Source organism: Sus scrofa, chromosome 10 (assembly GCF_054392235.1).
Source record: "Sus scrofa isolate SSC_HxYL_T2T_F1_AM1 chromosome 10, Sscrofa_HxYL_maternal_Yorkshire_Landrace_v2.0, whole genome shotgun sequence".
Taxonomy (NCBI): Eukaryota; Metazoa; Chordata; class Mammalia; order Artiodactyla; family Suidae; genus Sus; species Sus scrofa.
In genome coordinates, this window is record NC_139392.1 from 70,205,968 (window position 1) to 70,225,083 (window position 19,116).

The following is a 19,116-nucleotide window of genomic DNA, read 5'->3' on the forward strand; positions in this document are numbered from 1 at the left end:
TATGGGGAGAGACTGTTCTTACTTACAGAGGTGATGTGTTCCAAAGATGTGGTCAGTTTCTTTCTTTTTCACTAGCAAATGCGGGTAAGGAGTTTATTCATTTCATTGCATGCGGGAATGATTTGCCTTAACTAGCCAATCATTCTGGTGGACTGAGTCAGAATTAAGAAATGAGATCTCCACAGAAAACCCCTAAAATGCCCACAGTCTCTTGATGATTCATTAAGGGCACCATGATTCTCTGAATCCTAAGGGGTCTTATGGCTGCATCAGAACAGGGTGGGGCAGAGAAGTCCAAGGAGACAGAGAAAATACCCTGAGCAGAATTCTAAGACTTGGGGATGTCACTACCAAGAGTATAAAAACTACCACAGCAGGGGAAGTACCACTATATAGGGAAGGGTGAGGCCTGCAATCAGAAGTCCCGGGTTCCAGATCCCAGGTCTGCCACTTCCCGGCTGTGTGACCCCAAGCAAGTTACTTAACTTCTCTGTGCCTCAGTTTCTTCATAGGTCAAGTAGGGCTATTGTGCGGGTTAAATACGTTAACACATGGCAACTAGGAGGTACTTGATATACATAAGTTACCATGATTACCATGAACTTTCCCATTTGGACCAGACTCTAATTCTAGAAATGACATCCAAGTTCTGCCTGGTTATCATGATCACTGTTTAGAGTTTTCTAACCGAGGACTGTGAAAACCAACCCAAAGTCAGCAAAAGAGAAACCCTGATTGAGGCATGCAAATATCACTGCCCTGCATTCTGTGCACACATGTCTAAACCCCTAAAGTTCGAGAGATGACAGATAAATAAATTACAGTGTTGTTTGAGAACAATTTTTCATGATTTGTGATATGAAAAGTATATTTAATCCACATTAAGGGCAAATGCCATGATATTTTTATAGTGATCCCACACAGCCATATGAGTCCCATTAGAGGGCATATTTCTAGTACTTAGCTAATTAGAAATACACAGCCTTACTCCAGATTTTAGAAACCACTGCAGCAGAATTATGGAGAGGGCTGCCAATCCCTTTATTCTGCTACAGTTAACTCAGAATGGTCTTGCTTTTCTTAGTTCTTATCATTTTAATGAATTTTCCTAATCCTTTTGCTTTGCTTCATTTTATCATTATACTGTCTTATATCTCCTTCCATTTGCTACATTGCCTCATTTAGGTTTACTTTATGTGTTTATTATTTTTTTAACACTTTGTCTTTTTTTCATAATTAGGAGAATATAGTTTTGTATCTTTTGTATTGGGCTTTTCCCCCTCAGCATAATGTTTTTGATTTTCATTTCTAACCCCTGTTCATCATGTTGATCTTTGTCACAAATATGCAGAGACCAAAGTTTGATGGGGGTATATTTTAAACTCTGAGTTTACCAAATATAGTCAAAACTCGATCGAATCCTCAAGATTCCAAAGGAAATCATTTCACTGGCTAAATGAACATGATATGGCAGAGATAAAGCTTATCAAGATTTTTGCAAAGATGTGTCAACTCATTAGTCCATTTCAAGATAAGTGGGATAGACTTCTTTTATATTCCCCAAATATACAGAAAAGAGATACGGCTATAACATAGTCAATAGTCCCTTCCCAGTTTCATAGATTACCATAAAGACGTCAAAAATTTCTTTCAAAAAATTCTTCTGGGAGTTCCCGTCGTGGCTCAATGGTTAACAAATCCGACGAGGAACCATGAGGACATAGGTTTGATCCCTGGCCTTGCTCAGTGGGTTAAGGATCCGGCATTGCTGTGAGCTGTGGTGCAGGTTGCAGACATGGTTCGGATCTGGTGTTGCTGTGGCTGTGGTGTAGGCTGGTGGCTGCAGCTCGGATTAGACCCCTAGCTTGGGAACCTTCATATGCTGTGGGAGCGGCCCTAGAAAAGGCAAAAAGACCAAAAAAAAAAAAAAAATTATTCTGTTCTTTCAGAGGAAAGAATGCTATTTAACAAGGTGATTATTATTAGACCCATTACCTAAATATCTTCTGAAAAAAAAATAAAAGGTCTATCCCTTGGGAACTTGATGACCTCCTCAAAATAAGCGGAGTAAATTCCCAGGATGCCAAAGCACTTGGCAGACTTTCTAGCACTGGCATGACTTTGTCCTCTATCCTGGAAAATGGTAAAAACAACATCATAAGACAGAGGGCAAAACCTGTGCTTGTTTTCTTAGCGTCTCGGCCAATAACTAAATCGGGATGGTATCACTTAGCTCTCTGTCATACAAGGTCCAGCTTTTATGACTGGGCTGGGCTGGTCTTGCTTTGGGGATCAAGAGAACCAATGCGGAGAACCTAGCTTCACGTCTTTGTCTAACATCGACCCGAATTGGGTTTTTTTGCACTAGGTTTCCCACTGTATGTTACTTCCCATCCTCACCACCTTCTCTTTCCTTAGTCAGAGATGGTGCATTAGACTTGGATGAAATTATAAATTATATACATATATATGTCTAATCTCCTAAAGCTCTAGAGTGTTCAGATGAATGACTTACAATATTGTTACAGAACAGTTTTCATATTTTGTGATAGGAAAAAAGTCTATTTGATATGAAGCTCAAATTCCACAATACCTTTATTGTGATACAGTTTTATGGGAAACTATCATCTGCTTTCCCCCCAAAAAGGTTCAAAGAAAATTCTAGAAGTTTGTCTTAAAGCTTCTTTGTCTCTGAACCTTTTTTTTTTTTTTTTTTTTTAGAGACACAGAAATGATGGGCATGAACATGTTTTCCAAACTGATTTAGAGGATACTGAAGAAATCCCTGATTTTGGACCAACTGAGGAAACAAGACTGACACATTTAAATCACATAAGGAACAATCTGAGGCAATCAGTATTAAGTTCCATAAACAGGAGTTCCTGTTGTGGCTCAGGGGGTTAAGGACTCTATGTTGTCTCTGTGAGATGCAGATTCGATCCCTGGCCTCACTCAGTGGGTTAAGGATCTGACATTGCTGCAAGCTGATGCATAGGTCAGATGCAGCTCGGATCCAGTATTACCCTGGTTGTGACACAGGCTGCAGCTGCAGCTCTGATTGGACCTCTAGCCTGGGAACTTCCATATGCCATGGGTGCAGCCATAAAAAGAAACAAAAATTATGTGAACAGACTGAGATTTCTCAGGAGCAAAACTGCAGGACTCACATTATACTCCACCTACTTCATAAGGTTTTACTTCATAAAAAAAGAAGGGAGGATATTTCCAGGTATGAAGTTGAATGATTTATCTTTCAACTCAGGTTAATGTTCCACCTAAAAAATTGTTTCCCATTTACATTGCATCAGCTCTCTTAGTTAATCTCTCCAGAAAGCTCAGAGCCCTTGACATGCTTGTCCCCTAACTTCATGGTCTAACAGTACTCTCATCTTCATCACTGTAGCCCCCAAGATCAGGCTTTTAAAGCCATTCATTCACATGATCTGTGGCAAAGAGCTTTCAGATCAGTGTTCCCAATTCATCCTCCCCAACATGCTAGAACAATCTTCCTAAAACACAGCTACAAGCCTGTCTTTCTCCTCATCGAAAATTGCAGTGAATTCCCACTGCCCACCACATTAATTATAAACTCCTCTCCCTAGCATTTAGTCCTCCAACGCAAGCTCCCATATTAGCTTTCAATTTCCTTTCTCCCCTGTAACTGATCCATAATCAGCCACACTGGAATTCTTGCTATAACTTAAATGTCCCCAGAACTCCTATACCTGTACTATTCTTGCTTATACTGTCTCATCAACTTTGAGCATCCTTTCTCTGCCACGATAAGCTGCAGAAATGGTACTCACTCCTCCAAATTCCTCAAATACCACCTTCGCTGAACACATTTTCTCATCTTTCCCCCTCCCCCAGTGGGCATGAGCATTTCTCCATCTAAACCCCTCGGCATTTCCTTCACATCTCCAGCAGAGCACCCACTCACCCCACTCTGCTATACATGACAGCCTTTTTACATGGTTCCTAATCCTTTTCAAGGCTATGAGCTCCCTAGAGGCATGAAAAGTTTCTTAACTCATCTAGACATACTAGAAAGCATTGCAGGCAGTGTAGAAAACAGGTACATCTGTCCATTGAATGGACTATGAAGAAAGACAGGAAGGTGGGACAAACAAGCATAGTCACTGGGACAGTGAGGAGCTTAAGGACCCAATGAAACTGCTGTCCAGTGGGGAGCAAGAGAGACTGAGAAGGGCTAGCCATATTTAGCCTGGCTTTCAAAAGCCACTGTTGTGATGTGACCCCCAACCTCCTCTAAAGCAAAATTTCTCTTGCCTTCATCATCTTTATTACAAATTTTAATTGTTTGGTTTGTCCCTTTACATAGGTACTATCCCTCTGTACCACACACAGTCAAACACAGACTCAGCCCTAGGTCCCAAGAGTACATGGATTATACCTGCCTTATTCGTGGTTCCCCACTGTCAGCAGGGTGCCTGGAACGTGGTAAAGATTTGATACACGTGTTTTGAGTGAGTTAATGAAAGCTGTGCATCATAAGATGCTGTAAAGATTAGAGGACGTCAAATGGGTAAAATGACTAGCACACGGCTTGAACATAATAGACACTAGTAAATATTAGCCTCCTCTTTCCTGCCCTCCTTTCCTTCCTTCCTTCTTACCTTCTTTCTTCCTTCCCACCTTCCCTTCCTTCCTCCCTCCCTCCCCCTTTTATGAACTACTCATGCAGTAGTTCATACATTCTGCAAATGTGCTAGGTTTCTCTGTAGGCACTGGAGATAGGACAGGGAATGAAAGAGAAAAGTCTCTACCCTCCTGGAGCTAACAAAGGAATGAGGGATTCACTTTGGATTTTTAGGGAGTTTTAGGCATGCAATTATTAAGGAAAAAGAGGTTTAGGCTGAAAGTCAGACACATTGGTGGGGGTAAGCAGAGCCTGGAGGAAGGAAAGCCAAATGCAATACTGCACGGATGGGGCAGAAAATGGCTTCGAGGTGAGTCACAGCAACATAACAGATGAGTGGGTGCAGAAAGCAATGGACAGGACACCCATGGGGTCTGAGCAATCCAAGGGTAAGGAAGTGGCAAAAATGATGAAAGTTTCCAATCTTGATAGTTGGCTAAGTTACCTTAAATAGACAGGGAAGTGTGGAGGGGAAGCTGCTATGGTTGGTGGGGTTTTAGGGTGTGAGATGAGCTGAGCCCAACTTCCAGTAGGACTTTGGATAGGATGCCTTTGAAAGGGCAGAAAGGAATCTAGGTGGAAATCTTGAATTCTCAAAGTAAGGCTTTAGAGTTATGTGAAAACCAAACTCTCCTCTTATCTATTATGCATCACTGTTACATCATTTGAGTGACATAAAACATGATACTCTCAAGTATTTGTCAAATTCCTTTAGGAGTCTGCACCTTCATAATGTAATCTGCCTAGTTACCCTATCTCTTCAGCTGCTAAAACACAGTTTGCCCCTAAATAATATTTGTGAATTATACTGGTGAATAGCAAGCAAAATTTCAGGTATATTTGGAATCAAAAGGGCTCAGGTCAAATGCTTGCCCCCTTCGTCCCTCCACTGATGATTATATGGTCACAAGCAGATTTTTGGCCTGTGTCTCAATTGCCTAGTCTTTAAAAGAGATGATCTAAACTATCTCGCAGGAGGCCAGCCTCTCATGCAGTTACAATAAATATATACAGGAGTTCCCACTAAGGCTCATTGGGTTAAGAACCCAGCCGGTATCCATGAGGATGCAGGTTTGGTCCCTGGCCTCACTCAGTGAGTTAAGGATTCAGAGGTGCTACAAGTTCCAGTATAGGTCTTAGATGATGCTCAGATCCCATGTAACCATGGCTGCAGTGTAGACCTGCAGTACAGCTCTGATTTGACCCCTAACCTGGGAATTTCCACATGCCAAAGGTGCAGCCCTAAAAAAAAAAAAAAAAAACATACAAAATTCATGTCATTCATCCAGTAGGCACAAAAATTCAAGCACTTGCTGTATTACTGATCATGATCATCTTTTATATCACAGTTTTCAGATTTGACCGTGACTTTCACACTCTCACTTTATCCACCTTCTCATTGCTAACATTCCATCCAGGCGATCCAGCTAGAAGCTGTCCTCTTGGCACAACCTCTTGCCAGCCAGCTCCCCTAAAGCCTCCACAGGCCACTAAGCCCCTCTCCACATGGCTGGCTGGTCCGTCAGTTCCAATCGCCCAATTCAACTGACATCACCACAGCTTGCAAATTCCAAAATCACTGTTAGTACTTTAGATTTGGTAATGTTTACGCCTGGCCTACAAATGGTCACACCGTGTCCTTATTTATACACAACTTGCAGCATGTGGTGCTTAAAGATGCTTCAGAGCCCAGCGTTCAAAAATACTCCAGAGATAGGTTTTCACAGCGATCAAAAAATAAATATGAAAACCAAGAAAGCTCTGTCTATGTTTATTTCCAAAAGGTAGCTAAGAACATGTGGCACGCAGAGAGCAGGGCTGCTCAAGGATGGGAGTTCAGATGTATTGATTTTGTTCATTGATGACTAACCTCTCTTGGTTGACGCACCGAGCTGGGCAGTGCCTAATGTATCAGAATGAAACAAATTCTTTCCAAAGTCTCATGCATTCTACATGAATGAGTAAATGTGTTTTTGTAACCTTCACTTTTCTATGTGCTACAGTCTACCCCAAGCTATGACAGTTTCTAATAGGAAACGACACACCAGATTTGCATATCTTTGTGTCTGTGCATGTACGTGTTGTGTGTGCATGTTTGTGTGTGTGTATGTTCGTTGGTGTATGTTCATGTGTGTGTGTGTGTGCGCTGTATGGCAAGTACTACGGATTGAATGCTGGTGTCTATCCCTACAATCTATACATTAGAGCCCTAATCTCCAATATGCTGACACTTATAGGTGGGGCCTTTGGAAGGTAATTAGGTTTTAGTTGAGGTCATGAGGGTGGGGCCCTTAGGACGGGATTAGTGTCCTTATAAGAAAAGGAAGTGATCAGAGCTTTTGCCCTCTTTTTTGCCACATGAGGACACAGCAAGAAGGTGGCCACCTGCAAACCACCAAGCAGACTCTCAGCAGACCCCAGGTCAGCTGGCACCTTGATCTTGGACTTCTTGCCCCCACAGCTGGGAGAAATAAATGTTTGGTGCTTAAGCCACCCAGCCTATGGCATTTTGTTGTAGCAGCCTGAGCTGAGACAGCAAGTACACACACACCCATCCTAAGGATACAGCTTGGGGACAGGTTGGAAAGGAGAAGGGATACCCCCCGAGATGATGATGAGGCCCCAGCGTCCCCCCCAGAGGGAGTCACCCACAGACCTGAGGAATGTGCTTTGGTCACCAACAGGGCACCCTGCCACACCGCACCAGAGCCTTGCCCTCATTTCCCCGTGGTGACTCAGTCAGCAAGCGTCCCCTGACAGCACCAGCGCATTGTCCTGGGATCAGCATTTTAGGTGGGAGGAAGGTCCACCCTCCCTTTCCCCAGAGGGAAACGGCTTTTTCTCATCCGAAGGGTTCCAGGCAAACTCACAATAGTGACATTTGCAGAGCGGAGCTCGCATAAAGGGCTCTCAGAGCATAAGTGGGCCCGCTACGACGCCACACCCCAGGAATGCGCCTCGGGAGGGACCCGCAGAGCGGGGAGAGAATTAAGGCAATCCACAGCGGGGGAGCGGTACAGCAAGGGGTCCTGCAGCGCGACCTTGGCAGCCCCACCGGCCAGAACGAACTGAAAGGAGGTAAACAAAACACTGCCTAAAAGAGGCTTGTACAAAGAAGTGAAAATAAACCCTTCATTTGGTTCTGAACTATTTTTTCTTAAATGCCAGGCAACCTTCAGGGCCCCCTTTCCAAAACAAAAACACAAAAGCAGAGGGAAGAATTTTATCTCCCTCCACATCCACCACTGAATCAAGATGTTTCTACTTTTGCAGTGATTTTGGAGTTAATCCGTTCAATACTCAACTCTTCTAAACACTGAAGCACCACAACAATAAGACGAAAACCTGTGCTTTTTAAATTGCTACGAAATCACTGACAGACTCTCTTCTCTCTGTTCTGCGCTTTACTCATTCCCAACAAAACCCCTTCAGTTGAGTGATTTACCTAGAAAGATTTTCAGGTTGGAATCTGAACATGCCCTTGTGCCCTGGACCAAAAGTTTTCTCCTTCTGTAGACAGCCTTATCCCCCTCACTCCAAGATGAATTGCAGGAATTCTTCTGGAAAATAGGCTAAGGGACCTGTGACATTTCTCAGACAAGTCACCAGAATCCTGCGCTGTGCATCATGCGTGAACTAAAATGAACACATAAATCTAGTCTCAAACATTCAGTCACTTGAGTTACATAACTGCCTTTTATTAATCAAATTAAACATTTAAAGCAACATCTACTTAATTCTATAATTGGTGTAGATTATATCTTTAATGTCTCTCACTACAGCAGAAAAAGCAGTGATCACTCAATTGGATTTTGCAACTACAGAGTTTCCTCTTTCACCCAGAAACGTTCAGATCTTGTTAAAAGTCGGGTGCGGTTTTACGGGGGGAGGGGGTGGAGGAAGGCGGAGAGGAGACCGGAGGGGAGGCGGGAGGAAACTTTGCAAGAAAAACCCTGCCCAAGTGCCTTTGTGAGGCCGGAGACCGGCGTTTGGCGGTTACAGAGCCTCCGCGGAAGTTTCTTACTAAAGAGAAGCCAGCATATTGGAGCAAAATCTGGATTGGGCGCGTTCCTAAGAATTTAGGAGCGCTCTAGACTCCAAACCAGCGAACGGCACATAAGAAAGCAGAGCCCAGCTCGAAGTTGGGTAAAACTTAGAACCAACAGTGCTCGCACAGTGGCCCGGGGAGACGAAAGTCAATCTCGTCTAACGGTTTTCCTGAACCGCTAGGACTCCTCAACCTCGGTGGCGGGACAGCAGAGCGCAGTGACTCACTGCCAGTGGTGACTCAGCGACCCCACCCATCTCCCCTGGGCTTTCCTTGGCCACTGCCTTGCAGCTCCTTGTCCAAAGCCGGGCCCAGCCGGTTAGGTCCCTGAACAGGAACTCCTACTACAGGAGGACGAGGAAAGTTGGGGCCCGATTGGTCCCGCTGTCCAAGCAGGCGTGCGCAAGGCTGCGCAGAGCCCAGAGCCCTGCGCCCCGGGCTGTGCGCGCCCCCACCTCGCGCTCCAATCTCAGGCCCTCTTTGTTTCTTTCTCCACGCCTTCCGATCTGCTGGATCCCTCACTCCTCTCTTCCGGCTCCTTTACCCGCGGGGGCCCCCCCACCCTCGCGCTTCCAGGCGACCGCAGCCAAGGGGCCGCGCGCCCCTCCCACCCGCACGCTTCCTCCTACGCCTCCCTAGCTGGCTGGGTGCCCGGGACCCTTGTGGTTCAGTCTAGGGAGGGCTCCCCCATCACCGCGGGACCCAGCCTTTTTCATCACCCAGAGGTGAGCACACCTCAGGCCATCCTCAGGAAAGCCCCAAAAGTTCCAGTTCAGCCTCCAAGTTACTGGGGGACTGAGCATAGTCCCGGTTGCGGAGGATGGGGGAGGAGGGAGGCTCCCGGGCTCCCCCGCCCCAAACCCCAGGCCAGCCTTCCCGCCTCTCGCCGGGTCCCCATTGGCTGGCGCACTCCGCCGCCGGGATGGCAGTGGGAGGGAACGCTCCATCCTAAGGCGGTTATAAAAACTGCGCCCTCGGCGGGGTCCCGTCCTCTGCCACTCTTGCTCCGGGGTCCCCGCGCCAGAGACGCAGCAGCGCTCCCTTTGCCCACACCCACCGCTCCCTCGCTCGCCTCTCCTCCCGGAGCCAGTCCGCGCCACCGCAGCCGCCCAGCCCACTGCCACCTCTGCAGCCATGTCCACCAGGACCGTGTCCTCGTCCTCCTACCGCAGAATGTTCGGCGGCCCTGGCACCGCTAGCCGGCCGAGCTCCAGCCGGAGCTACGTGACCACGTCCACCCGTACCTACAGCCTGGGCAGCGCGCTGCGTCCCAGCACCAGCCGCAGCCTCTACACCTCGTCCCCGGGCGGCGTGTACGCCACGCGCTCCTCGGCCGTGCGCCTGCGGAGCAGTGTGCCCGGCGTGCGGCTGCTGCAGGACGCGGTGGACTTCTCGCTGGCCGACGCCATCAACACCGAGTTCAAGAACACCCGCACCAACGAGAAGGTGGAGCTGCAGGAGCTGAATGACCGCTTCGCCAACTACATCGACAAGGTGCGCTTCCTGGAGCAGCAGAACAAGATTCTGCTAGCCGAGCTCGAGCAACTCAAGGGCCAGGGCAAGTCGCGCCTGGGGGACCTCTACGAGGAGGAGATGCGAGAGCTGCGCCGGCAGGTGGACCAGCTCACCAACGACAAGGCCCGCGTCGAGGTGGAGCGCGACAATCTGGCCGAGGACATCATGCGGCTGCGGGAGAAGTAAGACTAAGCGCACGCGGGGCTTCAGGAGGGCGGCAGAGGGGAACCGAAGCTAACACGCCCTTGGGGATGTGGCTGGGGCGGTGGCTGCCTGGGGTACGCGGTGGGCGGGGGGAGAGCGCTGTGGCTGCTGCGGCGCAGCCCTGCCCTGAACCCAGATCTTGCAAGTTAGCATTTACCCTCTACCCCGACTCATTGCCCAAGAACGACCAAAATTCAGATTTCTTAAAACTACCACTTTGTTGTTACTCGAAGGCTCCTGCAAACGATCAGTGCGATTCCCCCAAACTTTGAGAAAGTTTCCTGGTCCCCTCTGACGGGCTGCTCTTTCCCCAGGAGCGGTGTAGGAAGCGAGACAAAGGGATTGCAGAATCTTCACGGGGGAGTGGGGTGGTGGCATTCGCCTCCCAGGTCATTGTAGCAACTGCGATTGCTTTTTACGCAGCGGCCAGGGTCCCTTTGAGATTTGCCAAAGGCAGCAGTTCTAAAAGCCATAGTCGCCGACTGCCACAGAGGTGGCGCAGCAACTCGGCTGTCTCGCGGCGAAGACGTGGTGGTTGGGTGTGGTCGCCACGCCCCTGGCGGTTTCCCAGTTCCCCTTCGGTTGATGTGCATCTCTTTCAGGTTGCAGGAGGAGACGCTTCAGAGGGAGGAAGCCGAGAGCACTTTGCAGTCTTTCAGACAGGTTTGTAGATTCTCTTCCCACTTGCAGCCACCCGACCCCACCCACCCAACCTACGGGCAGTTCTCAAAGTTACTTAACCCAAGTCTAAATCGTGCAAAACTTCTCGTCTGCTCGCCAAGCCCCCTAGTGGCAGAAAGACCACAGTTGGGAGCTTCTCCGCCTTAAAAACCCTCGAACGATTAAACCGTTCCTTCCATAGGACGTGAATAAAGTCTTTTTGACTTTGTTTCAAGATTTTTTTCCCCCAAGACATGACTTTTTTTTTCCCGTTTCGGTTCTGCAACACACTGATACTCTGATCTCGAACAGTTACAGTTTGATTCAGACTTCGGTTTGCCAAAGTCAAGCTAGCTAACTTTTACAGGGCCACACAAAGCGGAGTTCTGCCCCGTTAGTTTCAAGTGTACAATGTATTGGAGAATTAGAAACTTGGTTTAACTGGACTTAAGCCAGCAAGTTTCTTTTCTTCCATGCAAGTTCTATTGTGGCCTAAGGTTAGATGGAAGTATCCGTGTGCACAACTATTTTGTGATCTAATAAGGGTGAAAAGGAGCCATCTGTCCCCTTGGCTGAAAGGTATTAATGGTTTCTATGGGCTTCACTATGGAATGTAGATACAGACATTCTGGCAAGTGTGGTGGCTCTGGACAGGAATAATAGGAGTCTTTGTGTTCCCAGAGACTCTTTGCAACAGGCTACATTCTTATTGAGTATGTAATGATGTAAGCAGAGTTCTAATTGGACACAAGTATTTGCTAACATCCGTTATCTAATATCTGGCTCAGACTCGTGAAGTGCTAGACGTGGAAAGTCCTTAAAGCTACAGTCGTAATACCCCACATTTGGAAAGGTCTTTCTTTATTGGATCCTTGTGTTCTTTAATATTTTTTCCATAAAGAAAGAAGAAACCTGAGAACGAAGAATGGAATTTTCAGTAAAGGGTTTTCTTGCTTCAAAGATAGGAGGCCTTCAAGGATTTTTAACTTCATCTGGAATCCCAAAGCAGGGAGTGTTCCCAGCATAATTTCATTCTCCTGAACACTTACTGGGATTGGTTATAAAAGCTTCCTCAGATGAACAGTCGAGTAATATTTTGAAGCCGAAGTACATTTGCCAAATTAATTTAAACACAAATATGTGGTGTATTCTAAGTCATGAAGCATTTCTGATCACCATATCTGCAATGTTTTCTGCTGAGTAGGAACTTAATATAAAACAGTATTAGTATAACTTGTCCCTCCTACTTAGGGATTAGGTAAAACCACTCATGTTCTATTCAAAGTAGTAGAATGAAGGACTGACCTTTTTTTTTCTTTCTTTTAAATGAAGAGTAGTAAATTTTCCTGTACATCTTTCGTAGGGCTTAACAAGTAAAAATGAATTTTTTCCCCAAGCTGGATCTTTTTACAATCATCTATTCCTTATTCACTTTTCCACGAAGATGATAGAAGTAGGTCAACATTTTAAAACTGTCAGGCTGTAAACCATGCTTCAAATATAATTGCTTACAAGATAAGAGGCATAAAAATCCTGATGACATTCCCTTGCCAGGGGGAAATAAAATCTTCCAAGGATGTAGCAGTTTACAAGTGGTGGAAACACAGAAGCAGACGAGAGGAGCAAGAATTTTACATACAGTTACACTGTATGCATTTTGACCAGTCATTCTGAAACAAGCTTAGTAAGAGAACTGACACTGGTGCTAAGTGAAAAGGATAGACACGCCCTTCTGAGATGAGAGGGGTGAGTTTCTATAGAAAAATCTACCAGAAAAAGCAAAGCAAATACAGTTCAGAGTGACATTTCTTTGCTTCAGTTTCCTGAACTGCATTTTTGCCAGTATACATCCTGAACTGAAGTATAAATTGAGCCTTGCAGTTTGAATGCCAGATGACTATAAGCTTGCTTTGGATCTTAAGGATACGTTTCAGAAGATATGAGTAGAGGGGGAAAAAAAAAGAACTTAAGTATTATCTGCTGAAACTTCTCATATACTCATGTATACATAAGTTGTGAAATCTGGAGTTCCCTCTGTGGTGCAGTGGGTAAAGAAGCTGACTACAGCAGCTTGGGTCGCTGTAGAGGCTCAGGTTCCATCCCCGACCTGATACAATGGGTTAAAGGATCTGGCACTGCCACAGCTGCAGTTCAGATTCAGTCCCTGGCCCAGGAACTTCCATACGCCATGGGTGCAGCCATTAAAAAAAAAAGGTGACATCTGATCAACTCCCATTGTCCTATTATATTCCATGATGTTACCCCTTAAAAAACTTGACAATGCCATAGCATTGATTTTCTAGATTAAAAAAAAAGTAATTAAAAACCTTCACTGATACAATACACTGATACGAAATTGAGGGGAGTTTACCATGTTGGCATACACTCATTTATTTTTAAATTGTCTGTTATTAGCTACCTTGAGTACAACTCAGTGGGTCACCCTTCAAATCTGTTAGCATGGTATTTAGGAGATTTCCAAACTTATTTGAAGGTCACAGTATCTGTCAACACCCTTTTCACAGCAGAGATGTAAGTGCAAAGATATTTAAAAAGACTAAATGGGAGAAGCCCATAGACATTAGCATCCTCGTCCGCATCTTACCTTTTTCTCTTTTCCAAACAGGATGTCGACAATGCTTCTTTGGCACGTCTTGACCTGGAGCGCAAAGTGGAATCCTTGCAAGAAGAGATTGCCTTTTTGAAGAAACTGCACGATGAGGTCAGAGGCGAGCCTGGGTGGTGGATGGAGGTGGGTGAAGCTGCACCCACACTGGGCACGGCCGACCTTCTGTCTTTTCCTTCTTCAGGAAATCCAGGAGCTGCAGGCTCAGATCCAGGAACAGCACGTCCAAATCGATATGGATGTTTCCAAGCCTGACCTCACGGCTGCCCTGCGTGATGTCCGCCAGCAGTATGAGAGCGTGGCCGCCAAGAACCTTCAGGAGGCGGAGGAGTGGTACAAGTCCAAGGTATGAAGCGGGCAAGAGTGGCCAGAACCAAAGAAAAGCATTTTGTTCTGAAAAACGCTGCACCTGGCTGTGATTCCTAAATACCTCTTAGCTCCCATGTTGAGCTGGCTTTACCTCTTGTTCAAGTTTTACTTCTTACTATATCCTCCCATCACTCATGCCCCCTCCCTTAGAAGAACAGACTCTCTTTGCACTGCCCCTCTGTCCCCCTACATCCAAGTAAACCCCAATACTATGCCCTTAACCTCCGCCCTTTGACGAGGAGGGAAACAGTGAATTTCTGCTTGAAAATCTCGACATCAGCTTTCCACCTCCTTTGCTCCGGTGTCCCAAACAGACATGGAGACAGATTCTTGGAAGGCGCTGAGATATGAACGATGTGTAAAAAATTGGGTTGGTATCGGGCCTTATTTTTGTAGCTGTCTGTCTGCCACCTTGAAGCTTTCTCATCTGTCCAGGCCAGGTAGTCTCTGAGAGGATCTGTTGGCTGAAGCTCCTGGGTGACCAGGGTTTCTGCTTTTCTTCCCGACAGTTTGCCGACCTCTCCGAGGCTGCTAACCGCAACAACGATGCCCTGCGCCAGGCCAAGCAGGAGTCAAATGAGTACCGGAGACAGGTGCAGTCTCTCACCTGTGAAGTGGATGCGCTCAAGGGGACCGTGAGTATCACCTGGCGAGAAAAGGGGGCAGATCACCAGCTTGGGTCCATTCCTGTAGCCAAGCCAAGGGTGCTGTGGAAGAAAATGTCATTCACAGGAAGAAACACTTACACTGTAATCTAAAGAAAATGAGTCATCAAGACAGATTTTAAAAGAATTTGGGGACTTCCTGTATGGGCTCAGAGGGTTAAGGATCTAGCATGGTCATTGCAGCAGCTCAGGTCTCTGCTGTGGCAAGGGTTTGCTTCCTGGCCCGGGAACTTCCATATACCACAGGCATGGCCAAAATATATATATATGGAGGGAGTTCCCTGGTGGCTCAGCAGGTTAAGGATCCTGCATTGTCACTGCCATGGCTTGGGTTCAGTCCCTGGCCTGGGAACTTCTCTATGCCACGGGCACAGCCAAAAAGTAAATAAATAAAAAATGAAAAGAATTTGGAAATCCAGAGGTTTTAGTTTACATACATTATGGCTTCCGCTAGGAAGAGGATTTGGTACTTAGATTTTCTGCCTAAAATTGGAGTATTTCCCATTTGCTGCCGGGGTCCCATTTGCACATGGTCTAGAAATGGTTGAGGGAATGGCTGGTTTTTTTATGCCCCTGGGGAAAAATAACACTGGCAGCCTTTCTCATCTGCAGAACGAGTCTCTGGAACGCCAGATGCGGGAAATGGAAGAGAACTTTGCCGTGGAAGCTGCTAACTACCAAGACACTATTGGCCGCCTGCAGGATGAGATTCAGAACATGAAGGAAGAGATGGCCCGTCACCTTCGTGAATACCAAGACCTGCTGAATGTCAAGATGGCTCTCGACATTGAGATTGCCACCTACAGGAAGCTGCTGGAAGGAGAAGAGAGCAGGTGGGGACTGGGGGCGGGTGGGAGTGAATTCCTGGCTGCCATTTGCATCAAGGCTCTCGCTTTCTATGCATTATCTCATTCAAACTTTAGAACCTTTCCTCAAGGTAGCTCCTTGCCACTTTGTACAGATGAGGAGCCTTCAGTTCAGAGAGACTGAGTTATGACTTGGTCCTAGTCAGTTAATCCACTCTCAGAGCTGGGATTTGAACCTATGATGCTGTGAAAACCAACAGTCACTCTAGAATCCCTCCACTCTAAAATACCGCCAGCCTCTTGGAGAAAAGGGCTTGGAGTAAAATATTTAAGTGTCCTAATGAGATCAAACATGGGTTAATGCTTCTGAAGCAAATCATTCACCTGTGAATTTATGAGTCGATTTTCCTATTTGATGAAAACAAACATATACATTTGTTCCTTGTTGTCTTCCAAAAATTTTACTGTTTTTCTTTGTCTCTTTGTAGGATTTCTCTGCCTCTTCCAAATTTTTCTTCCCTGAACCTGAGGGGTAAGCATTTGGTTGTCCTGTATGAAAAATTTTTGCAGCTTGTAACTGTTCTGTTTATAAAGCACTCATTTTTTAAATGATACCTGAAAAATACCCCACAAGAGAACATTTTGTAAGACAGCCATAATTTTCTTTTTTTTTTCTTTGTTTTCCTTTTTTTTTTTTTTTTTTTTTTTTTTTTTTTTAATGGCTGTACCTGCAGCAAATGGAAAGTATGCTAGGGGTTGAATCAGAGCTGCAGCTACAGGCCTAAGCCACAGCAAACACCAGATCTGAGCCACAGCTGCTACCTACACTGCAGCTAAGCAGCAATGCTGGATCCTTAACCAACTGAGCGAGGGCAGGGAAGGAACCCGCATCCTCATGCACACTATGTCAGGTTCTTAACACACTGAGCCACAGTGGGAACTCCCAGCCACAATTTTCAAACCCCAGTGCTGTCTTACATTCTGTACTTTCAGGTAAATTGAAATCCATTTTTCTTCCTCCTGATGGAGGAGACAGTGAAGCTGTCCATCTCATTGACTATCCCGAGTGGTGTCGGTCCCCTAGGTTTTAAAATAGGTGACAGTCTTTAGAATTATCACAGGAATAGTGCTTTAAACAATCACAAACAGAAGTCCTCATTCCTTGGACCAAGTAGTTGCTGGTCTTTTTAAACATTTTGCTTTTACTCACTGGGGGCCTGTTTTCTTTATTCAGAAACCAATCTGGAATCCCTCCCTCTGGTTGACACCCATTCCAAAAGGACACTTCTGATTAAGACGGTTGAGACCAGAGATGGACAGGTGGGTATCTTTAAATCAAAACGGGAGTAACCTCAGACAGGCACTGAGAAATGTTTCAATCAGTAAGTCTGTCTCAGATACAGCCAGTGAATTTGGGAGGTTTCAGTTTCACCCATGCGTCCTAGAAGAATAGGCCTGTTCTATCCAGTATTACACATGGCCAGCTAATTCTTTGGCTTCTAGATCTGAAGGTGAGATGGTAATCTACCTACAGTTCAAAATTAGTGACTTGCTTTGGTGCGTAATTTGAAAGAGGAGTGCAGCATCCTTAAGCTACTGCCTCATCTGGCTTCATTAGACTACTTTCAGTATTAGGAATATTTTGATCGTGGCTATAAGGCCTTCTCTGGACACTCCTAGACCCTGTTAGAATATAATACAAGGACTTTCCATATGATTAAGTAATTTCTTATTACCTCTCTCTGGCAAGAAACAGTTGAAGTGTATTGTAATCTTTATAATCTTCCTTTGCACATAAAATATACTTGGTGTACATTTTAACTGGCTTTAGTTGCTTTTAAATTTTGTTGCTTATGACAATTACAGCATCCTTCTGTATAAACACAGTATTTTTTTTTTTTGGCCTTGCCTGTGGCATATGGAAGTTCTCCAGCCTTGAACTGAACCCCAGCCACCGAGCTGCTGCAGTGACAACACCAGATCCTTAGCCACTAGGCCACCAGGAAACTCCAATATAGTATTTTTGTTGTTGTTGTTGTTTCCTTTTTTGCCCACCCCGTGGCATATGGAACTCCTGGGCCAGGGATCAGATCCGAGCCGCAGTTGTGACAATACCAGATCCTTAACCCGCTGTGCTAGGCTGGGGATCAAACCTGTGTCCCAGCGCTTGCAAGGTGCTATCCATCCCATTGTGCCATAGCGGGAGCTCCCAATATAATATTTTTTTTTTAAGTTTCTTTTTTGAAGTCATCACATTTATTGGATACCTATTTTGCTTATATAGGTCTGTCTTCCCCCTTACCGTGCATGATTCTTGTCATGCAGGACCAACATAATCTTCCAACTTTCACAATAAATTATATACATTTCATAGGATTTTTCTTTGACATGCTTTCTGGGGTAACTTAATCATAGGTATGTAGCATTATGTTTGACCTGCATCCTCTTTTGCTTATCAGGTTATCAATGAAACTTCCCAGCATCACGATGATCTGGAATAAGAACTGCATGTACTCCGTGCAGCGAAATATTACCAGCAAGAATAAAAAAGAAATCTGTATCTTCAAGAAATAGCTTTCAAGTGCCTTTCTGCAGTTTTTCAGGAGCGCAAGATAGGTTTGGAATAGGAATAAGCTCTAGTTCTTAAAAACCAACACTCGTAAAAGATTTAGGAAAAAAGTTTACAACATAATCTAGTTTACCGAAGAAGCCTTGTGCTAGAATACTTTTTAAAAAGTATTTTTGAATACCATTAAAACTGCTTTTTTCCATCAAATATCTGACCAACTTGTTTCTGCTTCAATAAATCTTTGGAAAACTCTTTTGGTGTCTTACTTATTTGATAATAGTGAAACAGTGCTCTAAATTTTAGGAGAATAGGTGTTTGGGTTAAATATTTTTTTAGTCTTCTTGGTTAAACTGCCTCGAAAGTCAGGGTTAGGTTAACTTTAAAAAATTCAACTTTATGCTTGAAGCATGATTGTTGTTCATTTGGTCATTTTAGACCTCACTTTGCAGTTAAGTTCTTTTTTAAACCTACAAATAGATGTTATACAATAAAATAACCTATAAACAAAATGATAGGTCTTTTCATAAAATGAGTCCAGCTGGGTCTGTGTTCATGTATAACTTCAGTTCTAACAAATAGACCCACTAAAACTGAAAATCTCTGACTAAAATGGAAACTGATTTTTGATATGTGCAGGATATAAGTGGTACACTCCACTGTGGAGGTGAAAGTGTAGGACAATGACCAGGGTACCAGAGCCACATCTTCCAATAGCAAGATGCAAAGTTATGGGACAAGGTCATCTAGTTACAACGTGGGAAACTACCCTGCTTTTCTGTGTCTAGAAAAGATGTATGTGTGTATATATGTATATGGATATCATATGTGTGTGTGTGTGTGTATGATATCTAAATCTATATATTGCCCTACAGATATTTTTAAAGATCTTTGTGTTTGGGGAAATGATGTTAGACACAAAAGAAAATCTTTACCTAGTCATTGGGATAGGAAATAAACATGGGTGGGTCATAGGATAAAATGTTGCCTGCAAAAG

General features: G+C 45.0%; 1 protein-coding gene across 2 annotated transcripts; it reads left to right on the forward strand.

The window, feature by feature from the left end:
* The first annotated feature begins 9,604 nt into the window (after positions 1-9,604).
* Positions 9,605-18,374, forward strand: VIM (vimentin). Of its 2 annotated transcripts, NM_001444588.1 has the most exon segments (9): positions 9,605-10,405; positions 11,030-11,090; positions 13,714-13,809; positions 13,898-14,059; positions 14,592-14,717; positions 15,360-15,580; positions 16,042-16,085; positions 16,788-16,873; positions 18,013-18,374. In NM_001444588.1, coding segments are annotated over 9 exon segments (1,401 nt in total). In that variant the 5' UTR covers positions 9,605-9,842; the 3' UTR covers positions 18,055-18,374.
* Positions 18,375-19,116: the final 742 nt, after the last annotated feature.